Source organism: Leuresthes tenuis, unplaced genomic scaffold (assembly GCF_036924035.1).
Source record: "Leuresthes tenuis unplaced genomic scaffold, fLeuTen1.0.hap1 SCAF_21, whole genome shotgun sequence".
NCBI lineage: Eukaryota > Metazoa > Chordata > Actinopteri > Atheriniformes > Atherinopsidae > Leuresthes > Leuresthes tenuis.
The window spans coordinates 497,366-522,680 of record NW_027325375.1 but is presented as its reverse complement, the minus strand read 5'-3'; the positions used below and the strand labels follow the sequence as shown (position 1 = coordinate 522,680).

Sequence of the window (25,315 nt, the reverse complement as noted above, 5' to 3'; positions counted from 1 at the left end):
AAAGGCATTATTTTTCTCTTTCGGATGTCTAAACTGTGGTAATATGTACACCTAGGGTCTCACTGAATGAAAAACATGCTCTAATGAAGGAATGAAGGCTAATTTATTGCTTTCTTGGCTCATTGCTCCATCTTGTTCTGCCTTCTGTACTCTCTAATATATCTAACTCTATATATCTGTGTCCAGGCAGTATGAAAACCTGTTTATTTTAGTTTTTTCCCTCCTCATCAGGCCCTAAATGCTCCCTTATCGGGGCTTTGCTGAAATGAACGTGTAAAAACACAGGTGGGGCCCATTAAAGTCACTCTTTATCTCCCCAGAGAGCGGATTTAACGCAGTTTACACTTTTTCCTTTGTTTCATGGGATTATTCATCCAGTAAGAGACTAATGTTTTTGAAAATTCGCATAGTCAGAATGAGATAATGAGATAAAAATAATGAAATTTTAAGATATAAGAGCGTTTGGATCCATATTTATGGATTTATTACGGAATTAGCGCTATGAGAAGAAAACATTCCCTGTTTCTCTCTCGGATGGCGCCTCAGAAGAAGTTCAAATCTTATTTGAGGAGGCATAAATTACAGCCAGGCTGTTTCTAAATGCCGCCACGAGGCACATCGCTTCACCTTCACTTGTCCTACCTCAGCAGGACTTAAAAAGCCTTCAGATCCACCGCTTCATCATGATCGCTTTTGGAATTAAAATGTAAAATCCAACCAGATTAGTTCAGGTTTCACATCAGTCTCAACAGAGATTGTCCCACAGTGGCCTGAGACGTTCATGACTCACTTCTGCTGCCTTTACTTTGTACTTGAGCCCAAACTCCCGGTGAAACAGAGCAGCCTGGCGGCCCATCACACAATGCGTTAACCCTTCAAAAACCGGACGGATTGGGTGATTGAACAAGGAGCTGCAACCATCTTTAATTAGAACAGAGGCAGACACAGCTTCATCCTCCAGGCTGAGACTGCAGCCGTGCTGCTGCGTCCCACTGAGGAGCATCTTATGTAATTATAAGAGAAACGGGTTAGTTTGGGGGGGGGTGCTAATAAGAGTGTGAAAAGTGTGGAAAATGTCTTGAATCTTTCAATAAGATGAGGAAGAAGATTAAATTTGGGTGGTGGGAGGTAAGAGGAGGACGGGGGCAGGCGCTGCATCATTTAAGTACTGCGGCTGATGTAATTTCCTAAGCACCATAATTGGACATCAATGACTCTTACAGCTGTGAAGAATGGCTGAATGAAGACACGCGCGCGCACACGCCCCCAGAGGGAAGGTTGCTGCTTCACTGGTCCACTGAAACCTTAATGGCTCGGACCTCACAGCGCCTCTCTTTCTGCCTCACGCACACACCTGAGAGGAGCCACATTTCCACGCTCACCTACACGCATCCTGCCGCCGTGGCCCCCACCTGGCCCCTCCCTCACCAGACAGCACGGACACGTTAAATGAGTTAAATCTGTCACGCGGAGCAGCGGGAGATCCCTTGACCGAGCCGCGCGCGGAGCTCTCGCCGGGCATCCTCCCTCCTCTCCGGCGGTGATTCAGCAGCGCAGACGGATCCAAAGCTGCGGTTTCCCCCTTTAGAAGAAGCGGCGGCAGCGCACCTCAGACCCAGACCCGTGGGCGGCTGCGGGTGGTCTGCGCGAGCTGATAGGACGGGATCCGGCGCCAGCTGCCTCAGCCCAACAACACCCCGACATCTCAGGATATGGCGCTGATGTAGAGAAGCCACAGTAAGTCATTCATGCGGGCTTTGACTGAAACGGACAGCATCTTCCTCCTTACCAGTTGATATTCTAAGTACCTAAAAGTGCGCGGCTGGTGAATTCGCGCGGCAGGTCCAGCTCTCAGACTGAATGAGTCCATCTTTGGCCGTCGGACGGACTCAGGAACCCACAGCCTCTCCGCCGCCGGTAAACTAACCAAACGGGAGGGGACCCTCACACCGGCGGACCGCAGATTCACAGGCAGGTAAGCTGCGCGTGTCACCTCTGCGCGTGCGTGTTAAAGGTGACTGTCCGCTCCTGCTGGTGGCCGCAGAGCCTCCCAAGCGTCTGCACCTGTTGTGATCTCCGTGAACGCACGGGGCGTGCTTGTGCGCGTGCACGCTTTAATGGCTGATCACACCTAACGTGTGGCTGTCCGTTTGCGTTCAGCATCTGACCGTTTCCACTGTTTCCCCAAACCTTTGTGATGTTGGTGCGCGCTGTGTGGGTTTGATCGATGTGATTATAGGTCCATCACGCGCCTTAAGTGTAATTACAGTGTGATTGTCTGAGCACGCGGCGGGTGTAAAGCACTCCATCATGCTCTATATATCATTCTTTGCGCCTCATTCAGCCTGGAGCCTGATGAATGGAGTCTGGCTGCACTCTGAAACCCAAGTGAATTCATTCTCAGTGCCAGATGCTCTGTGATCCTCAGTCTTATGGCATGATGGCCACATCTGTTACCTGCTGCGCGCTCCCATCATGAAGAGGATCCACGTCCACCTGTGGGTGGAGAAGGGAAGGATGGAGGTGTGTGAGAGAGAGAGAGAGGGGTGTTAAGTCCTTATTTACCTGTTATTTACCTGTTATTTCTATATTATATTATATTATTTTGTGTTCCTGTTATTGTGCAACATGTATATGTTATATATATACATCTATATATCCATATACATCTATATATATATATATACAAATATATATATATATATATATGTGTGAATATGAATATGAATATTACATATTCTTCACCATGTAATTCTTCACCTTGGAGCGTCAGACGGTGAGTTTCCAGCTGCGCTCCGTCCGCTGTCAGACCTTCAAAGTGTCCAACACTTCTTTCCCTACGGGTGGGGGTTCTGTTAGTGTCTGTCAGACCCCCCACACACACACTAAAGGCCGCGTGTGCACGTCTCCCCTGGCGGAGCCGGGCACGAAGCACGGCCGCGGCTGACGGGGTCAGAATGACCCGCAGCTCGACAGCAGAGGCGGCTGTGGGCGAAACTACGGAAGCCCACGCAGGGCCCCTCCTCGGGAAATGTTTTCAGGAGGTGGGATTGATGGGTTGGAGACAGACAGCTGAGATCATAGCTGTTATTGTCTTTGCCCAAGGTGACTTCCGAAGGACGCTGACAGGGTGCTACTGTGCAGGACAACAGTAAATAATCTCATTTCTCTGCATCATGTTGTTATTGGTTTAAAGTCTAAAGTAAATCTAATAAAATGCCATTTTATTGTTGGTTCCCATTGAGCCTCCTCTGATCCTCTCCATGAGAAACTTACTCTGACCAATCACAGAGCGGCTCTTTACTTTTCTCCCGCAGAGCTTCAGCTGATCAGCCGAGCCTCGGAGTTTTTGGCAGGTTTCAGCGGCTTTAATTCTAAAACCGGAGACTTTCAGTGGCTGTGAGTAAAAGGAGAATTATCTGTTATCTAAGGCCCTCTGTAGATCTCAGGTGCATCAGAGAGGCACCGCAGGAAGTTAAATCACAGTCCTGCTCGTTTATTTGGTTAATTGGTGGCTGAGGGGGAAACAGCATGTCTTCCTTCTGAAGGTTTGATTCTGATCTAAAGGATCTAAAGGCTCTCTGTTTGTGCTATATTGCTGAAAAAAACACTGTTGTGACCCTGTTCCTGCCAGTTGGCGAATGCATTTTCCTCCATGGGGGACAAAGAGTGAAAAAACAAACCCTTTTTGTTTAAATCTCAGTTTCCCTTCATCTCAATCTCTCCTTTGGGCTTAATTTGGTTCTGGTGGCCTGCTGCAGACTTGAAACTGGGCTCCCTGGTGACCCACAGTTCAGACACTGACAGGCAGCCCACTTTCATTTGCTCCTTTCATCTTCTCCACATACTGTTTCCATACCTCCTGCACTCAGGCAGTGGAGCTCATGGAGGTGTCCTGTGAAAGCCTGTCGCTGTCAGCTCCCATCTCTGTGCCATCAGCCGCTGATTTCACACGTTAGGAAAGAATAAAAAAAGATGCAGCCCAAAAATATATGGAGGATAATAGACTGTGACAGAAAAGACTTATTTTTGTGTGCATGTGTGGCTGAGTGGGTGTTTCTCTGAGGGAACAGTTGGGAGCAGATGGACTGTTGAAATACATTCTCATATTAATTTCATATCATATGTCTTATTAATTTGTCCAGTTGAAGAATTTGGGAATTTCAGCTTTCTGCGGCAAATCAGTCATGACATCTCCATTAGTTTGGACTTATAGATGCATCCTTATAGATCACATAAGTCCGGTCCTGGAGGGCCGCTGTCCTGCAGCTTTTAGATGTTTCCCTGCTTCAAAGCACCTGATTCAGATCAAATGGATCTCTTCAAAAGATTGTTAAGTTCTGCACAAACCAGCTAATGAGGCATTGATCTGATTCAGGTGTGTTGAAGCAGTGAAACATCTAAAACCTGCAGGAAACATCTAAAACCTACAGGAAAACATCTAAAACCTACAGGAAACATCTAAAACCTGCAGGAAAACATCTAAAACCTGCAGGAAAACATCTAAAACCTACAGGGAAACATCTAAAACCTGCAGGAAACCTGATAAAACCTGCAGGAAACATCTAAAACCTGCAGGGAAACATCTAAAACCTGCAGGAAAACATCTAAAACCTGCAGGAAAACATCTAAAACCTACAGGGAAACATCTAAAACCTGCAGGAAACCTGATAAAACCTGCAGGAAACATCTAAAACCTGCAGGGAAACATCTAAAACCTGCAGGGAAACGTCTAAAACCTGCAGGGAAACATCTAAAACCTACAGGAAAACATCTAAAACCTGCAGGGAAACGTCTAAAACCTGCAGGAAAACATCTAAAACCTGCAGGGAAACATCTAAAACCTGCAGGAAACATCTAAAACCTGCAGGAAAACATCTAAAACCTGCAGGGAAACGTCTAAAACCTGCAGGGAAACGTCTAAAACCTGCAGGGAAACGTCTAAAACCCGCAGGGAAACGTCTAAAACCCGCAGGAAAACATCTAAAACCCGCAGGAAAACATCTAAAACCCGCAGGGAAACATCTAAAACCCGCAGGGAAACGTCTAAAACCCGCAGGGAAACGTCTAAAACCCGCAGGGAAACGTCTAAAACCCGCAGGGAAACGTCTAAAACCCGCAGGGAAACGTCTAAAACCCGCAGGGAAACGTCTAAAACCCGCAGGAAAACATCTAAAACCCGCAGGGAAACATCTAAAACCTGCAGGAAACATCTAAAACCTGCAGGGAAACATCTAAAACCTGCAGGGAAACATCTAAAACCCGCAGGGAAACGTCTAAAACCCGCAGGAAACATCTAAAACCCGCAGGGAAACGTCTAAAACCCGCAGGAAACGTCTAAAACCCGCAGGGAAACGTCTAAAACCCGCAGGAAAACATCTAAAACCTGCAGGAAAACGTCTAAAACCTGCAGGGAAACATCTAAAACCTGCAGGGAAACATCTAAAACCTGCAGGAAAACATCTAAAACCTGCAGGGAAACATCTAAAACCTGCAGGGAAACATCTAAAACCTGCAGGAAAACATCTAAAACCTGCAGGAAAACATCTAAAACCGGCAGGGAAACGTCTAAAACCTGCAGGGAAACATCTAAAACCTGCAGGGAAACATCTAAAACCTGCAGGAAAACATCTAAAACCTGCAGGGAAACATCTGAAACCTGCAGGAAAACATCTAAAACCTGCAGGGAAACATCTGAAACCTGCAGGAAAACGTCTAAAACCTGCAGGGAAACGTCTAAAACCTGCAGGGAAACATCTAAAACCTGCAGGGAAACGTCTAAAACCTGCAGGGAAACAACTAAAACCTGCAGGGAAACAACTAAAACCTGCAGGGAAACGTCTAAAACCTGCAGGGAAACGTCTAAAACCTGCAGAGAAACGTCTAAAACCTGCAGGGAAACATCTAAAACCTGCAGGAAACATCTAAAACCTGCAGGAAAACATCTAAAACCTGCAGGGAAACATCTAAAACCTGCAGGAAAACATCTAAAACCTGCAGGGAAACATCTAAAACCTGCAGGGAAACGTCTAAAACCTGCAGGAAAACATCTAAAACCTGCAGGGAAACATCTAAAACCTGCAGGGAAACGTCTAAAACCTGCAGGGAAACGTCTAAAACCTGCAGGGAAACATCTAAAACCTGCAGGGAAACGTCTAAAACCTGCAGGGAAACATCTAAAACCTGCAGGGAAACGTCTAAAACCTGCAGGGAAACGTCTAAAACCTGCAGGGAAACGTCTAAAACTTGCAGGGAAACATGTAAAACCTGCAGGAAAACATGTAAAACCTGCAGGAAAACGTCTAAAACCTGCAGGAAAACATCTAAAACCTGCAGGGAAACATCTAAAACCTGCAGGAAAACATCTAAAACCTGCAGGGAAACATCTAAAACCTGCAGGAAAACATCTAAAACCTGCAGGAAAACATCTAAAACCTGCAGGAAACATCTAAAACCTGCAGGAAAACATCTAAAACCTGCAGGGAAACATCTAAAACCTGCAGGAAACATCTAAAACCTGCAGGAAACATCTAAAACCTGCAGGGAAACATCTGAAACCTGCAGGAAAACATCTGAAACCTGCAGGAAAACGTCTAAAACCTGCAGGGAAACGTCTAAAACCTGCAGGGAAACGTCTAAAACCTGCAGGGAAACATCTAAAACCTGCAGGAAACATCTAAAACCTGCAGGAAAACATCTAAAACCTGCAGGGAAACATCTAAAACCTGCAGGAAAACATCTAAAACCTGCAGGGAAACATCTAAAACCTGCAGGGAAACGTCTAAAACCTGCAGGAAAACATCTAAAACCTGCAGGGAAACATCTAAAACCTGCAGGGAAACGTCTAAAACCTGCAGGGAAACGTCTAAAACCTGCAGGGAAACATCTAAAACCTGCAGGGAAACGTCTAAAACCTGCAGGCAAACGTCTAAAACCTGCAGGGAAACGTCTAAAACCTGCAGGGAAACATCTAAAACCTGCAGGAAACATCTAAAACCTGCAGGAAAACATCTAAAACCTGCAGGGAAACATCTAAAACCTGCAGGAAAACATCTAAAACCTGCAGGGAAACATCTAAAACCTGCAGGGAAACGTCTAAAACCTGCAGGAAAACATCTAAAACCTGCAGGGAAACATCTAAAACCTGCAGGGAAACGTCTAAAACCTGCAGGGAAACGTCTAAAACCTGCAGGGAAACATCTAAAACCTGCAGGGAAACGTCTAAAACCTGCAGGGAAACATCTAAAACCTGCAGGGAAACGTCTAAAACCTGCAGGGAAACGTCTAAAACCTGCAGGGAAACGTCTAAAACCTGCAGGGAAACATGTAAAACCTGCAGGAAAACATGTAAAACCTGCAGGAAAACGTCTAAAACCTGCAGGGAAACGTCTAAAACCTGCAGGGAAACATCTAAAACCTGCAGGAAAACATCTAAAACCTGCAGGAAACATCTAAAACCTGCAGGGAAACATCTAAAACCTGCAGGGAAACATCTAAAACCTGCAGGGAAACGTCTAAAACCTGCAGGGAAACGTCTAAAACCTGCAGGGAAACGTCTAAAACCTGCAGGGAAACGTCTAAAACCTGCAGGGAAACATCTAAAACCGTCAGGAAACATCTAAAACCTGCAGGGAAACATCTAAAACCTGCAGGGAAACGTCTAAAACCTGCAGGGAAACGTCTAAAACCTGCAGGGAAACGTCTAAAACCTGCAGGGAAACATGTAAAACCTGCAGGAAAACATGTAAAACCTGCAGGAAAACGTCTAAAACCTGCAGGGAAACGTCTAAAACCTGCAGGGAAACATCTAAAACCTGCAGGAAAACATCTAAAACCTGCAGGAAACATCTAAAACCTGCAGGGAAACATCTAAAACCTGCAGGGAAACATCTAAAACCTGCAGGGAAACGTCTAAAACCTGCAGGGAAACGTCTAAAACCTGCAGGGAAACGTCTAAAACCTGCAGGGAAACGTCTAAAACCTGCAGGGAAACGTCTAAAACCTGCAGGAAAACGTCTAAAACCTGCAGGGAAACGTCTAAAACCTGCAGGAAACATCTAAAACCTGCAGGAAAACGTCTAAAACCTGCAGGGAAACGTCTAAAACCTGCAGTGAAACATCTAAAACCTGCAGGAAACATCTAAAACCTGCAGGGAAACATCTAAAACCTGCAGGAAAACGTCTAAAACCTGCAGGAAAACATCTAAAACCTGCAGGGAAACATCTAAAACCTGCAGGGAAACATCTAAAACCTGCAGGGAAACGTCTAAAACCTGCAGGGAAACATCTAAAACCGGCAGGAAACACCTAAAACCTGCAGGGAAACATCTAAAACCTGCAGGGAAACATCTAAAACCTGCAGGGAAACGTCTAAAACCTGCAGGGAAACATCTAAAACCGTCAGGAAACATCTAAAACCTGCAGGGAAACGTCTAAAACCTGCAGGGAAACGTCTAAAACCTGCAGGACAGCGGCCCTCCAGGACCAGAGTTTGACATCCCTGTTATAGATGAACAGTCTGTGGTCAGAACAACATGTTAAAAGGTGCTTAGTTTGAATGATTCGCTGGGAGGTTGTCATGGAGACGGGGCATAACAATGTGGATAATATTACACACCTTTAGCAGCATTAGGGACTGTGAAAGCCAGCTCTGCTTTTGCTTTGCTACCAATCATTTCACCGTAAAAGAAGTGGAAGAGGAGCAAAGCTGTTCTACAAATCTAGTTTTTTACATACTGCACTGTTAAAAAAGATAAATCGAACTGACGATGTGTGTCACAGGTTGCCAGTTTGAATCTGAGCTGAAGCCTTTCTGTGTGGAGTTTGCTCTTCTGTAGCTTCTCTGCAGGGACTCGAGTTGTCCAGAAGAACCTCTCAGCCAGCATCTAAATGCCAGCTCTCACAGAGGCTCTTAGGTTTTGGTAGCTTCTCTTGTCACTTCCTGTTTTATTTTGAAATTAACATCTCCTCTTGTTTCAGGTAACTTGCCCTTCCTCCCGTGTGTCTCTTTGTCTTCCCTGATTCCCAAAGTGTTTCCACCTGTTCCCCTTGGTCCCTCAGGTGTATTTAGTCTGCGTTTCTACACATTTTGTAGCCTTATCTAAACTTCCCACAGCCCTGGAAACTGCAGAACTTCTCTCCAGTCGTGCGTTTTACTCACTTTGCATCCTCACTGATGGCTTTTTTTGTCATACTCTGTGTCAGTTTGTCCACTGGTTTTCACTCTCAGAAAGCAGAGTTGGCCAACCAAGAACTGGAGGCTGCTCTACTGTGCATTGTTGCCACCAATCCCTCCACCTACGCCAGTGGAATCCGCCCATAATTCTCTCATCTCCACAGCCGCAGGACTGCCTCCCTTCGAAAGCTATCTACTAACACTATTCCCAGATCTGGAGGGAGAGATTGCTGTGCTGTCCATGCAACTCTGTCTCTGCTGCAGACTCCGGAGAGAGATGAAGACCCTCCTCAGGACCTCTGAATGCAACCAACAAGTTGCGGACCATTGTCAGACATCTGCACCTTATTATTGTCAAGGTCAGAAAGTCAAGACAGAAATATCTTCTGCATACTTCATACAGAAACTGTCCCTCAGGTACATTGGACCCTCGAAAGCAGTGATTTGGTTCCAGACACCCTTCACCCTCTGGGTCATTGAAAAGCAGCCTGAATTCCCTGCTCATGTCTTCTGAATGTCCATCGCAGTGGTCGGGGTCTCTAGTACCCGGCTGACAGGGAGCGATAAAGTCCTGAGGAGAGGTTGTGGGTGACCCACTTCCTCATCTTGCACTCCAACCTGGTGAATGGATTTCAGGATGTCCATCCAGACAAGCCTGGAGGATCAGCTGGAGGCTCCTGTTGAAGTACTGTCATGAGGCCATTCCTCTGGACTTGGTATGTGTGTGTTTGTTTTTTACTGTGGTGTGCTGTGGAGAAAAGGCCAGAGAAGGTGTCAGATAGCTGTCCATCATCACTTCATCATAGGATCTGCTTCTCTGCCCTGATTGGCTCTCTCCTCATCATCAGATCATTTAGTTTCCCTCTGTGGTAAACGTTGGCTGAATACCTCGTCCCTGGTTCTTTCTCTGTCTATGCCCTTATCTAATCTTGTGTTCTCCGTGTTCCTCAGCTGGTCTGGAGAAGCTATTCTCAGAAACCAATGCACCTTACTACACCAAACCCACAGAAATCCTGAAGGACTCGACTATTGGCCTGGCTCCTCCATGTACCCTGGAAACCATGACTTACCTGGACTGCATGTCAGATGGTTTGGCTTACACAATCTCTTTGGGGTCCTTTGGGGTCCTTTGAGGTCCTTTAGGGTCCTTTGAGGTCCTTTGAGGTCCTTTGGGGTCCTTTGAGGTCCTTTGGGGTCCTTTGGGGTCCTTTAGGGTCCTTTGAGGTCCTTTAGGGTCCTTTGAGGTCCTTTAGGGTCCTTTGAGGTCCTTTAGGGTCCTTTGAGGTCCTTTGAGGTCCTTTAGGGTCCTTTGGAGTCCTTTGGAGTCCTTTAGGGTCCTTTGGGGTCCTTTGGAGTCCTTTAGGGTCCTTTGGAGTCCTTTGGAGTCCTTTAGGGTCCTTTGGAGTCCTTTAGGGTCCTTTGGAGTCCTTTGGAGTCCTTTAGGGTCCTTTGGAGTCCTTTGGAGTCCTTTAGGGTCCTTTGAGGTCCTTTGGGGTCCTTTGGAGTCCTTTAGGGTCCTTTGGGGTCCTTTGAGGTCCTTTGAGGTCCTTTGAGGTCCTTTGAGGTCCTTTGGGGTCCTTTGGGGTCCTTTAGGGTCCTTTAGGGTCCTTTGAGGTCCTTTAGGGTCCTTTGAGGTCCTTTAGGGTCCTTTGGAGTCCTTTAGGGTCCTTTGGAGTCCTTTGGAGTCCTTTGAGGTCCTTTGGGGTCCTTTGGGGTCCTTTGGGGTCCTTTGAGGTCCTTTGGGGTCCTTTGGGGTCCTTTGGGGTCCTTTGGGGTCCTTTTGGGTCCTTTGGGGTCCTTTGGGGTCCTTTGGGGTCCTTTTGGGTCCTTTGGGGTCCTTTGAGGTCCTTTGGGGTCCTTTGGGGTCCTTTGAGGTCCTCTGGGGTCCTTTGAGGTCCTTTGGGGTCCTTTGAGGTCCTTTGAGGTCCTTTGGGGTCCTTTGGGGTCCTTTGAGGTCCTTTGGGGTCCTTTGGGGTCCTTTGGGGTCCTTTGGGGTCCTTTGAGGTCCTTTGGGGTCCTTTGGGGTCCTTTAGGGTCCTTTGAGGTCCTTTGGGGTCCTTTGAGGTCCTTTGAGGTCCTTTGGGGTCCTTTGGGGTCCTTTGGGGTCCTTCGAGGTCCATTGGGGTCCTTTGAGGTCCTTTGGGGTCCTTTGGGGTCCTTTGGGGTCCTTCGAGGTCCATTGGGGTCCCTTGGGGTCCTTTAGGGTCCTTTAGGGTCCTTCGGGGTCCTTCGGTTTCCAGAAAGACTCCATAAGTCCCGGCACCTCTGCTTCCTGGAACCCACATCTTAACATTTTCCCTAGAAGAACGTACCTGCCTGTTAAGGGTTCTAACCTGAGTTTTCCGGTGACTCGTCTGCCTTTCTGGGTCCAAACCTTTTGACCATGTGACAGATTTTCTTTTTTCGTTGCAGCAGGTTGTAAAAGCAGCAGTAAAACCTGAAGTCGCTGATGTTAATGAGTCAGAATCCACTCCTCATGCCAGGCAAAGACTGTCCCTGCCTGCTTGTTTTGATCACTTCCTTGAAATCATTTTCCTGGTCTGTCACAGCAAGAATGCTGCGGCGCATTTTAATGTCTGTAAATCCTGCTTTAATTTTCTGTAAGAGCAAGAATCCTGCCTCTCATTTTTCAGCAAACAGTGACAGAAATAGGGAAAGTCAATTTAAAAAAGAGGATCCAGGAAGAACTGATGAAATAAAGGTCAATCATTCAATTTACCCCCCCCACACACCTCTTTCTGCCTCTTTTCGTGATGATCGATGTGACCAAATACAGAATAAGAACACGAGTACAGGCTACTGTTTGGCTCAGTCTCACGTTGCCGTGGTGATCTGAGTAGCTTTAATGTGCAGGTGAGATAAGAGTGGACCCAGGAACAGATGGACCGAGGGGTAAATCTTCTCAGAGCTCACAGAAACATCCTTATACACCAGATCATCAGAGCCCACCCTTTTTCACAGTCTCTGCCTCCCATTTTCTTTCTCTGCTCCGGTTCTACAAAGCGCCGCTGTCCTGAACAACAGCAACGAGAGGAGAGAGGCTGCTTCTATTTCCTGTCACAGAAACACTTCCATCCCCATTGCTCTCGTCTGGCAGCTGCCGGCTCAATGCTCTTGGGATTTCTGTCCCTCCCACGTCTTCTTTTCTAACCCTCACCTCAGCTCAGCTCGGCTCCACATGTTCTGGAGGCAGAAATAACATGGAGCCTATCACCAAAATGTCAAATTTACACACAACTCTTCTTCAAAGCAGGGAATCGCTCTGATCTCGCACCGGCGGGGGCCACGGCTGATGTTTGGTGGCAGCGGGGATCGTCTTCTGGGACAAGGAGTCAGCGAATCTGACAGACTAGGTTAGAGGAAACAACAGCTGACAGGGCTTTCTCCTCCTCTCCTCTGGCACTCAGAGAATGGCTGCTGGCTGTGCTCTGCTGGTATTATTCACAACAATAATAACGTCTTTTTCTTTGGGATCCATTGAATTTTAATGTGATTACATCATTTGTTGCTTTGATTGTGAAAAGAGGACCTTTCTAAAAAGAGCCAGCGTTTGAAAGCACTGAACCAGTCTTTCCCATCTCTGTTTTTCCCTCTGTGACACATCTTCACAGCCGCTGTGCGTTTCCTCCACAGGGAGAAGATGCCGTTCCACCATGTGCGGGCCGGCCTGCTCTATCCAGACAACTACCTGAGCAGCTCCCTGACGGAGGGCAGCGAAGCCTTCCAGCTCACCAGCCTCTCCACAGAAGAACTGGGAGGTAAGGGTGCTGACAGGGAGGCAGGAGGTGCAGAACAAGGTCTGAGGTCCACCAGTGGAACGATGCAAGGCTCCAGCCTTTCCTGTCGGCCATTTTGTCTTGATTGGATGCATTGGTTTCCGATTACAGAGCTTTGGCAATGAAATGAGTCAAAGGGCTCATAATGAAGCCTGAGAGAACACCAATGTGTTACTGTTAGCATCTTAATCCAAGTTTTCATTTCAGACCAGATTATCAGTTACCAGACCCCCAAATATTGAGCTTTGAGGTTGCAAATGTTCAGAGAAATATGCTCCATTCGTGAGGAACAGTGCTTTAATCTCTCGTATTATTCTCATCATTTTTCAGCCATGATAGTTAGTTTTTCTGGCACAGAAACACAAAACTCAACAAGCCGATCCCTGAGTTACTGAGGAATGCAGCAACATCTGTAAAAATAGAAATAAAAACATCTGTAAAAATAGCTCAAACCGGCTCACAGGAAAGCAGTGAACACATCTCCAGGTTAGTCGGATGTGTTTTAGGGACAGAAGTTACAGCAGCACCTGCAGCGGCTGATTGTGTGCACGGCTGTGCACGTTATTACTGATTGTGTGCACGGCTGTGCACGTTATTAAGCATGACTGCATCATTTCAGGGTATCTTCTTCATATAGAGCTAATGTAACTGCTTCCAGTGTTGAACAAAGACATTAAAAGCACAGTTTTTGCTGAATTCACCTTTAATTTAATCACATAAAAGGTTTGCTTTTCAAAGGTTATGCTCACCCTGGAAGACGTGCACGTGCACTGCTTCTGTCACTTTTGGTGGGAAAGAAGCAGCTAATCCTGAGCTTTGAGTGTGTCTCTGTTGTTCCAGTTCGTACATGTGGCCTTTTGTCGTTTGCTCGATTCTGCTTTGCTATGAAGTACTTTGCAGAATAAATCTTTTAATCCGATGTCTCTGGAGCACAACTGGACTCGAACCGGTTCAACAGAACAGTCACCGACAGCAGAGCTTCTCCTTCGTCTGGTTGGCCTCTGCCTGTGTTTTATTCGCTGTAATTCGGACATATAAGTTGCTTTAATATATAAATTGAGTTGAAGAATCTGTAGTTGCTGTCAGCCACAGATCTGAGGCAAAAATCGAGTTTAATGTGTGTTTGCTTCCAGCGTTTTTGGAAAACTTCTAATCCTACTTCAGAGAGACGTTCAAGGTTCCTTCAGGATAATCAGTTAGAACAGATTCAAAGCTAGTTAATCACCCCTCAGTTTCCAGGCTTTTCATCAGTGAAATGATGCCAAATGCAGGCAGTCTTCTCTGCACATCCCACAGAAAAACATCCGGCTCCCTGGTTCCATATGTAAGATGTAGTCTTAACTGTTGAGCTGCATACAAAAGCACGCCAGCTTGTTTTAGGAGCCCCAACAGCTCGCCTATGATTCTCACTTCATGGAGTGAGACTGGAGCTCCAGTCCAGTTGGGAGCCGGGGGGTGTTTCCAGGCTTAGAAGGGTCTGAATTTCAGCTGTTTTTATGCAACATGCAGAGGAAAGAGAGGCACAGGGAACAGGTCGGACACAGAGGAAAGAGAGGCACGGGGAACAGGTCGGACACAGAGGAAAGAGAGGCACGGGGAACAGGTCGGACACAGAGGAAAGAGAGGCAGGGGGAACAGGTCGGACACAGAGGAAAGAGAGGCACGGGGAACAGATCGGACAGAGTGGAAAGAGAGGCACGGGGAACAGTTCGGACACAGAGGAAAGAGAGGCACGGGGAACAGATCGGACACAGAGGAAAGAGAGGCACGGGGAACAGGTCGGACACAGAGGAAAGAGAGGCACGGGGAACAGGTCGGACACAGAGGAAAGAGAGGCACGGGGAACAGGTCGGACACAGAGGAAAGAGAGGCACGGGGAACAGATCGGACAGAGTGGAAAGAGAGGCACGGGGAACAGTTCGGACACAGAGGAAAGAGAGGCACGGGGAACAGATCGGACACAGAGGAAAGAGAGGCACGGGGAACAGGTCGGACACAGAGGAAAGAGAGGCACGGGGAACAGGTCGGACACAGAGGAAAGAGAGGCACGGGGAACAGATCGGACAGAGTGGAAAGAGAGGCACGGGGAACAGTTCGGACACAGAGGAAAGAGAGGCACGGGGAACAGGTCGGACACAGAGGAAAGAGAGGCACGGGGAACAGGTCGGACACAGAGGAAAGAGAGGCACGGGGAACAGGTCGGACACAGAGGAAAGAGAGGCACGGGGAACAGGTCGGACACAGAGGAAAGAGAGGCAGGGGGAACAGGTCGGACACAGAGGAAAGAGAGGCACGGGGAACAGGTCGGACACAGAGGAAAGAGAGGCACGGGGAACAGATCAGACCCAGAGGAAAGAGAGGCACGGGGAACAGGTCGGACACAGAGGAAAGAGAGGCACGGGGAACAGATCGGACAGAGAGGAAAGAGAGGCACGGGGAACAGGTCGGACACAGAGGAAAGAGAGGCAGGGGGAACAGGTCGGACACAGAGGAAAGAGAGGCACGGGGAACAGATCGGACAGAGAGGAAAGAGAGGCACGGGGAACAGGTCGGACACAGAGGAAAGAGAGGCACGGGGAACAGATCAGACACATAGGAAAGAGAGGCACGGGGAACAGGTCGGACACAGAGGAAAGAGAGGCACGGGGAACAGGTCGGACAGAGAGGAAAGAGAGGCACGGGGAACAGGTCGGACACAGAGGAAAGAGAGGCACGGGGAACAGATCGGACAGAGAGGAAAGAGAGGCACGGGGAACAGATCGGACACAGAGGAAAGAGAGGCACGGGGAACAGGTCGGACACAGAGGAAAGAGAGGCACGGGGAACAGATCGGACAGAGAGGAAAGAGAGGCACGGGGAACAGGTCGGACACAGAGGAAAGAGAGGCACGGGGAACAGGTCGGACCCAGAGGAAAGAGAGGCACGGGGAACAGGTCGGACAGAGAGGAAAGAGAGGCACGGGGAACAGGTCGGACACAGAGGAAAGAGAGGCAGGGGGAACAGGTCGGACCCAGAGGAAAGAGAGGCACGGGGAACAGGTCGGACACAGAGGAAAGAGAGGCACGGGGAACAGGTCGGACACAGAGGAAAGAGAGGCAGGGGGAACAGGTCGGACCCAGAGGAAAGAGAGGCACGGGGAACAGGTCGGACACAGAGGAAAGAGAGGCAGGGGGAACAGGTCGGACACAGAGGAAAGAGAGGCACGGGGAACAGGTCGGACACAGAGGAAAGAGAGGCACGGGGAACAGGTCGGACACAGAGGAAAGAGAGGCACGGGGAACAGGTCGGACAGAGAGGAAAGAGAGGCACGGGGGAACAGGTCGGACACAGAGGAAAGAGAGGCACGGGGAACCGATCGGACACAGAGGAAAGAGAGGCACGGGGAACCGATCGGACACAGAGGAAAGAGAGGCACGGGGAACAGGTCGGACACAGAGGAAAGAGAGGCACGGGGAACAGGTCGGACACAGAGGAAAGAGAGGCACGGGGAACAGGTCGGACACAGAGGAAAGAGAGGCACGGGGAACAGGTCGGACACAGAGGAAAGAGAGGCACGGGGAACAGGTCGGACACAGAGGAAAGAGAGGCAGGGGGAACAGGTCGGACAGAGAGGAAAGAGAGGCACGGGGAACAGGTCGGACACAGAGGAAAGAGAGGCACGGGGAACAGGTCGGACACAGAGGAAAGAGAGGCACGGGGAACAGGTCGGACACAGAGGAAAGAGAGGCACGGGGAACAGGTCGGACACAGAGGAAAGAGAGGCACGGGGAACAGGTCGGACACAGAGGAAAGAGAGGCACGGGGAACAGGTCGGACACAGAGGAAAGAGAGGCACGGGGAACAGGTCGGACACAGAGGAAAGAGAGGCACGGGGAACAGGTCGGACACAGAGGAAAGAGAGGCACGGGGAACAGGTCGGACACAGAGGAAAGAGAGGCACGGGGAACAGGTCGGACACAGAGGAAAGAGAGGCACGGGGAACAGGTCGGACAGAGAGGAAAGAGAGGCACGGGGAACAGGTCAGACACAGAGGAAAGAGAGGCACGGGGAACAGGTCGGACACAGAGGAAAGAGAGGCACGGGGAACAGGTCGGACAGAGAGGAAAGAGAGGCACGGGGAACAGGTCGGACACATAGGAAAGAGAGGCACGGGGAACAGGTCGGACACAGGAAAGAGAGGCAGGGGGAACAGGTCGGACACAGAGGAAAGAGAGGCAGGGGGAACAGGTCGGACACAGAGGAAAGAGAGGCACGGGGAACAGGTCGGACACAGAGGAAAGAGAGGCACGGGGAACAGGTCGGACACAGAGGAAAGAGAGGCAGGGGGAACAGGTCGGACAGAGAGGAAAGAGAGGCACGGGGAACAGGTCGGACACAGAGGAAAGAGAGGCAGGGGGAACAGGTCGGACAGAGAGGAAAGAGAGGCACGGGGAACAGGTCGGACACAGAGGAAAGAGAGGCACGGGGAACAGGTCGGACACAGAGGAAAGAGAGGCACGGGGAACAGGTCGGACACATAGGAAAGAGAGGCACGGGGAACAGGTCGGACACAGAGGAAAGAGAGGCACGGGGAACAGGTCGGACACAGAGGAAAGAGAGGCACGGGGAACAGATCGGACAGAGAGGAAAGAGAGGCACGGGGAACAGGTCGGACAGAGAGGAAAGAGAGGCACGGGGAACAGGTCGGACAGAGAGGAAAGAGAGGCACGGGGAACAGGTCGGACACAGAGGAAAGAGAGGCACGGGGAACAGGTCGGACACAGAGGAAAGAGAGGCAGGGGGAACAGGTCGGACAGAGAGGAAAGAGAGGCACGGGGAACAGGTCGGACACAGAGGAAAGAGAGGCACGGGGAACAGGTCGGACACAGAGGAAAGAGAGGCACGGGGAACAGGTCGGACACAGAGGAAAGAGAGGCACGGGGAACAGGTCGGACAGAGAGGAAAGAGAGGCAGGGGGAACAGGTCGGACACAGAGGAAAGAGAGGCACGGGGAACAGGTCGGACAGAGAGGAAAGAGAGGCAGGGGGAACAGGTCGGACACAGAGGAAAGAGAGGCACGGGGAACAGGTCGGACAGAGAGGAAAGAGAGGCACGGGGAACAGGTCGGACAGAGAGGAAAGAGAGGCACGGGGAACAGGTCGGACACAGAGGAAAGAGAGGCACGGGGAACAGGTCGGACACAGAGGAAAGAGAGGCACGGGGAACAGGTCGGACAGAGAGGAAAGAGAGGCACGGGGAACAGGTCGGACACAGAGGAAAGAGAGGCACGGGGAACAGGTCGGACACAGAGGAAAGAGAGGCAGGGGGAACAGGTCGGACAGAGAGGAAAGAGAGGCACGGGGAACAGGTCGGACAGAGAGGAAAGAGAGGCAGGGGGAACAGGTCGGACACAGAGGAAAGAGAGGCACGGGGAACAGGTCGGACACAGAGGAAAGAGAGGCACGGGGAACAGGTCGGACACAGAGGAAAGAGAGGCACGGGGAACAGATCGGACACAGAGGAAAGAGAGGCAGGGGGAACAGGTCGGACACAGAGGAAAGAGAGGCACGGGGAACAGGTCGGACACAGAGGAAAGAGAGGCACGGGGAACAGGTCGGACAGAGAGGAAAGAGAGGCACGGGGAACAGATCGGACACAGAGGAAAGAGAGGCACGGGGAACAGGTCGGACACAGAGGAAAGAGAGGCAGGGGGAACAGGTCGGACACAGAGGAAAGAGAGGCACGGGGAACAGGTCGGACACAGAGGAAAGAGAGGCAGGGGGAACAGGTCGGACGCAGAGGAAAGAGAGGCACGGGGAACAGGTCGGACACAGAGGAAAGAGAGGCACGGGGAACAGGTCGGACACAGAGGAAAGAGAGGCACGGGGAACAGGTCGGACAGAGAGGAAAGAGAGGCACGGGGAACAGATCGGACACAGAGGAAAGAGAGGCACGGGGAACAGGTCGGACACAGAGGAAAGAGAGGCACGGGGAACAGGTCGGACACAGAGGAAAGAGAGGCACGGGGAACAGGTCGGACACAGAGGAAAGAGAGGCACGGGGAACAGGTCGGACACAGAGGAAAGAGAGGCACGGGGAACAGGTCGGACACAGAGGAAAGAGAGGCACGGGGAACAGGTCGGACACAGAGGAAAGAGAGGCACGGGGAACAGGTCGGACAGAGAGGAAAGAGAGGCAGGGGGAACAGGTCGGACACAGAGGAAAGAGAGGCACGGGGAACAGGTCGGACACAGAGGAAAGAGAGGCACGGGGAACAGGTCGGACACAGAGGAAAGAGAGGCAGGGGGAACAGGTCGGACACAGAGGAAAGAGAGGCACGGGGAACAGATCGGACACATAGGAAAGAGAGGCACGGGGAACAGGTCGGACACAGAGGAAAGAGAGGCACGGGGAACAGGTCGGACACAGAGGAAAGAGAGGCACGGGGAACAGGTCGGACACAGAGGAAAGAGAGGCACGGGGAACAGGTCGGACACAGAGGAAAGAGAGGCACGGGGAACAGGTCGGACACAGAGGAAAGAGAGGCACGGGGAACAGGTCGGACACAGAGGAAAGAGAGGCACGGGGAACAGGTCGGACAGAGAGGAAAGAGAGGCACGGGGAACAGGTCGGACACAGAGGAAAGAGAGGCACGGGGAACAGGTCGGACACAGAGGAAAGAGAGGCACGGGGAACAGGTCGGACAGAGAGGAAAGAGAGGCACGGGGAACAGGTCGGACACATAGGAAAGAGAGGCACGGGGAACAGATCGGACACATAGGAAAGAGAGGCACGGGGAACAGGTCGGACACAGAGGAAAGAGAGGCACGGGGAACAGGTCGGACACAGAGGAAAGAGAGGCACGGGGAACAGGTCGGACACAGAGGAAAGAGAGGCACGGGGAACAGGTCGGACAGAGAGGAAAGAGAGGCAGGGGGAACAGGTCGGACACAGAGGAAAGAGAGGCACGGGGAACAGGTCGGACAGAGAGGAAAGAGAGGCACGGGGAACAGATCGGACACAGAGGAAAGAGAGGCACGGGGAACAGATCGGACAGAGAGGAAAGAGAGGCACGGGGAACAGGTCGGACAGAGAGGAGAGGAGAACTTTAATGGCATACAGCATGAGACAGAGATGATCTTCATGTAAAATTCATCAGCTGCACTCAGGAAAGGATCAGTCTTGGGGAAATACACTTTTGATTGTGTTTCTCCAGTAATGATTTGCAGTGTAGCCAAATGCTGTCATGACACCTTTTCCACCCCGAGATGCAGAGATCGACCGTTCATTTAGTTTTCATTCCCGCTTCATCCTACGCAGGGAAGAGGGGCGGCTGGAGCCGGTCCCAGCTCCCGCCGGGGGGGAGGCGGGGTACCGACAGGACGCCGGGGGGGAGACGGGGTACGGACGGGGCGCTGGGGGGGAGGCGGGGTACGGACGGGGGGGAGGCGGGGTACGGACGGGACGGCGGGGGGGAGGCGTGGTACGGACGGGACGACGGGGGGGAGGCGGGGTACGGACGGGGCGCCGGGGGGGGGGGCGGGGTACGGACGGGACGCCGGGGTACGGACGGGACGCCGGGGTACGGACGGGACGGCGGGGGGGGGGGCGGGGTACGGACGGGACGCCGGGGGGGAGGCGGGGTACGGACGGGACGCCGGGGGGGGGGGGGTACGGACGGGAGGCCGGGGGGGAGGCGGGGTACGGACGGGACGCCGGGGGGGGGGGGGGGGGGGTGGGTACCGACGGGAGGCCGGTCACAGCTCGCAGACATCTTCAGAATAGCTCAATAAATTACACAGAATCGTCGGTTTGTAAAAAGAAAAAAAGAAAAGTATCACGACTCTCCCGTCTCTGACATCTTTATCAAGTCAATAAATTCGAGCAACTCTTCGAGTTCAAGCGGTGCCTGCCCCCCCCCCAACATCCCTGCCAAATGATTGACAGGTAATTTACTGGAGACTGACAAGGTCATTTTTTATCATGTTCCTCAGTTTGAGTGTTTCTGCTGCAAAGACAGACGCTACTGTTGAGTTCTGGGTCTGAAATGACATTTTCAAGGTAGAAAGAAGCCTTTTTATAGGTGGGAGGAGAGCTATTGGCACTGATAACAGTGATTAAAGTGTGGAGCCATCCCAGCAGGGCCTTTTGGGCCCTTTGGGTTTGTAAAATACGAGTTTATGTCTATTTATTTATGTTTATGAGGAAAAACCTGACCAGACATCAGTGGAGGTGAAGGTGAGGAATAAAGAGTAAAAATAAACCTGAAACCAAAAGCCAAGACAGGACAGTTACTATAGATGTAGGAGAGAAAAGGGAAGGAGGCTGCAGCACCTCCAGTTCATGGGAAAGCACCTTCCAGACCTGTTAATCATCCATTTTGGGTTTTACTCTGACACACTGATACCATCTGATGACTCACACTTATATTTTTGGATTAAGCTTTCTGAAGCTGAACCAAAACAATGGAAAAATGCTGTCTCTTAGAAATTTGTGCTGTTGCAACCTGTTGAAGCGAATGATCGGGGTCTTTGTTGCTGTGAGTGACTCATATCTTTTATTGTTGAGGTTTAGCTCCAGTTGGACAATAAAACTTCTTGGTTACAGGACAGGAATCCAAGCTTAACAACACAGAACGACCCCAAAGGATCGTGTTCATCTTATCTTAAAAACATTTAAGTCTATATTATTACAGCCAAACTTCCAGTTTGACTTGTGGTCCCTTAAAGTAGTTCCAAACTGTAGCTCTGCGCCAATAAATCCAGGTTTTTATAACTTAAAGACAAAGTCTGTGCAGTGAATTCAGGTTATTTAGCTGTTTAATGATATTCCACAGAGAAAATGAGAGGTAGCAGAATATCTTGTACAATATGGTGGCAAATAAAGTATCTAAAGTATCGGTTCAACGGTGACATTCAGTATCTAAGTTCATTTGTTAGACTCTGCATGCACCACATTGTCTGTTCTGCAGAATGATTAATCAAACCTGCTGCATTTAATACACAAACCAGCTGAATCTGTGGCTTCTTGTACCGTGATTCATGGCATTTTTTGGTTTAATTTGTACATTTTTGCACATGCAATGCTTCAGTTTCTGAGAGGAATGTGTTAAAGTCAAAAAGTTATCTTCTCTGGGGATGCAAAGATCAGCAAATCCTGGTTAAGTTCTACTTACCAGCAGCGCAGCGCTTCACCCAAACGCTATCTGTCCAAACTTCACACAGAGTTTGCTGCTGATAGTTTTGTGCAACATGGCAGGATATTTATCAGATTTAGACAATATGAACGAGGACTTTGAGTAAGATGGAGGTTCTTACCGGAGTGAATGAGCTGTGGTTTAAGGTTTAAGCGAGACACTGGACCTCACATGTATGTAGAAAGTGATAACGAGGCGCTATATAAGTGTGAATTGTGTATGTCATGCAGCAACATATTGATGAGAGGAAAGATATATCAGGAATTAAAAACCTTTAGAAGAAGTTTTGATTGCAGATGTACAGTAAAAAAGAAGAGAAAGTAGAGTATTACTCACCAGATCTCATATGAAAACATTTAGGGAAAGATTACTCAGTCAGTTATGTCCCAGTCCTGGTTTTTAAAGGTTTTTAAGGGTTTTTTTTTGGGGGGGGGGGGTTAAGGGTTTTTAAGGCTTTTTAAAGGTTTTTAAGGGTTTGTAAGGTTTTGTTTAGGGTTTTTAAGGGTTTGTAAGGTTCTTTTAGGGTTTTTAAGGGTTTGTAGGGTTCTTTTAGGGTTTTTAAGGGTTTTTAAAGGTTTTTAGGGGTTTTTATAGGTTTTTAAGAGTTTTTTAAGGGTAACGCTCTCCTGTGAGGAGTCATCTGCTTGTGAGACACATAGAAAACAAGAAGTGACAGAGTTCACAAATGTTCACACCTCACTGTCTGCAACCAGCAGACACTTTAGATGCTTCTTTAGGGTTTTTAAAGTTTTGTAAGGGTTTTTTAAGTGTTTGCAAGGTTTTTTTAGGGTATGTAAGGGTTTTCTTTAGGGTTTTTAAGGGTTTGTAAGGTTTTGTTTAGGGTTTTTAAGGGTTTGTAAGGTTTTGTTTAGGGTTTTTAAGGGTTTGTAAGGTTCTTTTAGGGTTTTTAAGGGTTTGTAAGGTTTTGTTTAGGGTTTTTAAGGGTTTGTAGGGTTCTTTTAGGGTTTTTAAGGATTTTTAAAGGTTTTTAGGGGTTTTTATAGGTTTTTAAGAGTTTTTAAGGGTAACGCTCTCCTGTGAGGAGTCATCTGCTTGTGAGACACATAGAAAACAAGAAGTGACAGAGTTCACAAATGTTCACAGCTTACCTCACTGCCTGCAACCAGCAGACGCTTTAGATGCTTCTTTAGGGTTTTTAAAGTTTTGTAAGGGTTTTTTAAGTGTTTGCAAGGTTTTTTTAGGGTATGTAAGGGTTTTCTTTAGGGTTTTTAAGGGTTTGTAAGGTTTTGTTTAGGGTTTTTAAGGGTTTGTAAGGTTCTTTTAGGGTTTTTAAGGGTTTGTAAGGTTTTGTTTAGGGTTTTTAAGGGTTTGTAGGGTTCTTTTAGGGTTTTTAAGGGTTTGTAAGGTTTTGTTTAGGGTTTTTAAGGGTTTGTAGGGTTCTTTTAGGGTTTTTAAGGGTTTTAAAGGTTTTTAGGGGTTTTTATAGGTTTTTAAGAGTTTTTAAGAGTAACGCTCTCCTGTGAGGAGTCATCTGCTTGTGAGACACATAGAAAACAAGAAGTGACAGAGTTCACAAATGTTCACACCTCACTGCCTGCAACCAGCAGACGCTTTAGATGCTTCTTTAGGGTTTTTAAGGGTTTGTAAGGGTTTTTAAAGGTTTGTAAGGGTTTGTAAGGGTTTTTAAGGGTTTGTAAGGTTCTTTTAGGGTTTTTAAGGGTTTGTAAGGTTTTGTTTAGGGTTTTTAAGGGTTTGTAGGGTTCTTTTAGGGTTTTTAAGGATTTTTAAAGGTTTTTAGGGGTTTTTATAGGTTTTTAAGAGTTTTTAAGGGTAACGCTCTCCTGTGAGGAGTCATCTGCTTGTGAGACACATAGAAAACAAGAAGTGACAGAGTTCACAAATGTTCACAGCTTACCTCACTGCCTGCAACCAGCAGACGCTTTAGATGCTTCTTTAGGGTTTTTAAAGTTTTGTAAGGGTTTTTTAAGTGTTTGCAAGGTTTTTTTAGGGTATGTAAGGGTTTTCTTTAGGGTTTTTAAGGGTTTGTAAGGTTTTGTTTAGGGTTTTTAAGGGTTTGTAAGGTTCTTTTAGGGTTTTTAAGGGTTTGTAAGGTTTTGTTTAGGGTTTTTAAGGGTTTGTAGGGTTCTTTTAGGGTTTTTAAGGGTTTGTAAGGTTTTGTTTAGGGTTTTTAAGGGTTTGTAGGGTTCTTTTAGGGTTTTTAAGGGTTTTAAAGGTTTTTAGGGGTTTTTATAGGTTTTTAAGAGTTTTTAAGAGTAACGCTCTCCTGTGAGGAGTCATCTGCTTGTGAGACACATAGAAAACAAGAAGTGACAGAGTTCACAAATGTTCACAGCTTACCTCACTGCCAGCAGACGCCGTCACACCAGGACCATCAAGTGGACCACATGGTTTATACTCTTTATTCCTGCAGCTGTTTGAACTCTAAAATACCAACTGTGTCACTGCAGAACGTGTGATAACCATAGTCCACGCCAGAACCCTTTATTTTCCCCATACTGACCGACAGGGAAACATCTTGTGTTTGTTGTGCAGAGATCCGAGAGGCGTTTCGTGTTTTGGATCGGGATGGAAATGGTTTCATCTCCAAACAGGAGCTGGGCATGGCCATGCGCTCCCTGGGTTACATGCCCAGCGAGGTGGAGCTGGCCATCATCATGCAGAGACTGGACATGGATGGTGAGGCTCTACATGAGGACACACACTCGGGTGCATGCACAGAACATGCAAAGCAAGGAAAACCTGCACAAACGGGACAGTTTAACATGAGAATCTGTTTTACTGTCATATATTATGCGTAACCCTGAATAGGGAAGTGTTCCTATTCTCAGACAGTTGGTATGAATGTTTCAGTAAATGAAAAACACTAAACTGAATGCCTCCTTCATTTGCCTCAGGCTCATGTAGGATTTCCTTTAAAAATGACTCCATTAAACAGTTTCTAAACAGCCTTAATGGGAGCAGGTGGTCAGCTGTCAAGAAATGATTCCCCTGGAGTGGTGAAGAGCCGGCCGATCAGCTCTTTCTGCCTAAACTCCAGCTCTGCTTGTAATTCCAAGCAGATTGCAATGACTCCTATGCAGCCCTTGCATCAGAAACAGTCTCCTGAGGCGTTTCAGCTGGTTCCTTATCAGCCTGGTCTTGGTTCTTGATTCCACAGCTTGTGGTAAATCTCAAAGGTCAAAGCTAAAAGCTTTTTGCTTCCATGAG

General features: G+C 48.7%; 1 protein-coding gene across 1 annotated transcript in view; it reads left to right on the top strand.

The window, feature by feature from the left end:
* The first annotated feature begins 1,283 nt into the window (after positions 1 to 1,283).
* Positions 1,284 to 25,315, top strand: part of caln2 (calneuron 2) — a 52,770-nt gene continuing 28,738 nt past the window's right edge. The window contains exons 1-3 of the mRNA XM_072375603.1: positions 1,284 to 1,975; positions 12,809 to 12,933; positions 24,641 to 24,784. Coding sequence (XP_072231704.1) covers positions 12,816 to 12,933; positions 24,641 to 24,784 — 262 coding nt within the window. The 5' untranslated portion in view covers positions 1,284 to 1,975; positions 12,809 to 12,815. The remainder of the gene's footprint in view (positions 1,976 to 12,808; positions 12,934 to 24,640; positions 24,785 to 25,315) is intronic.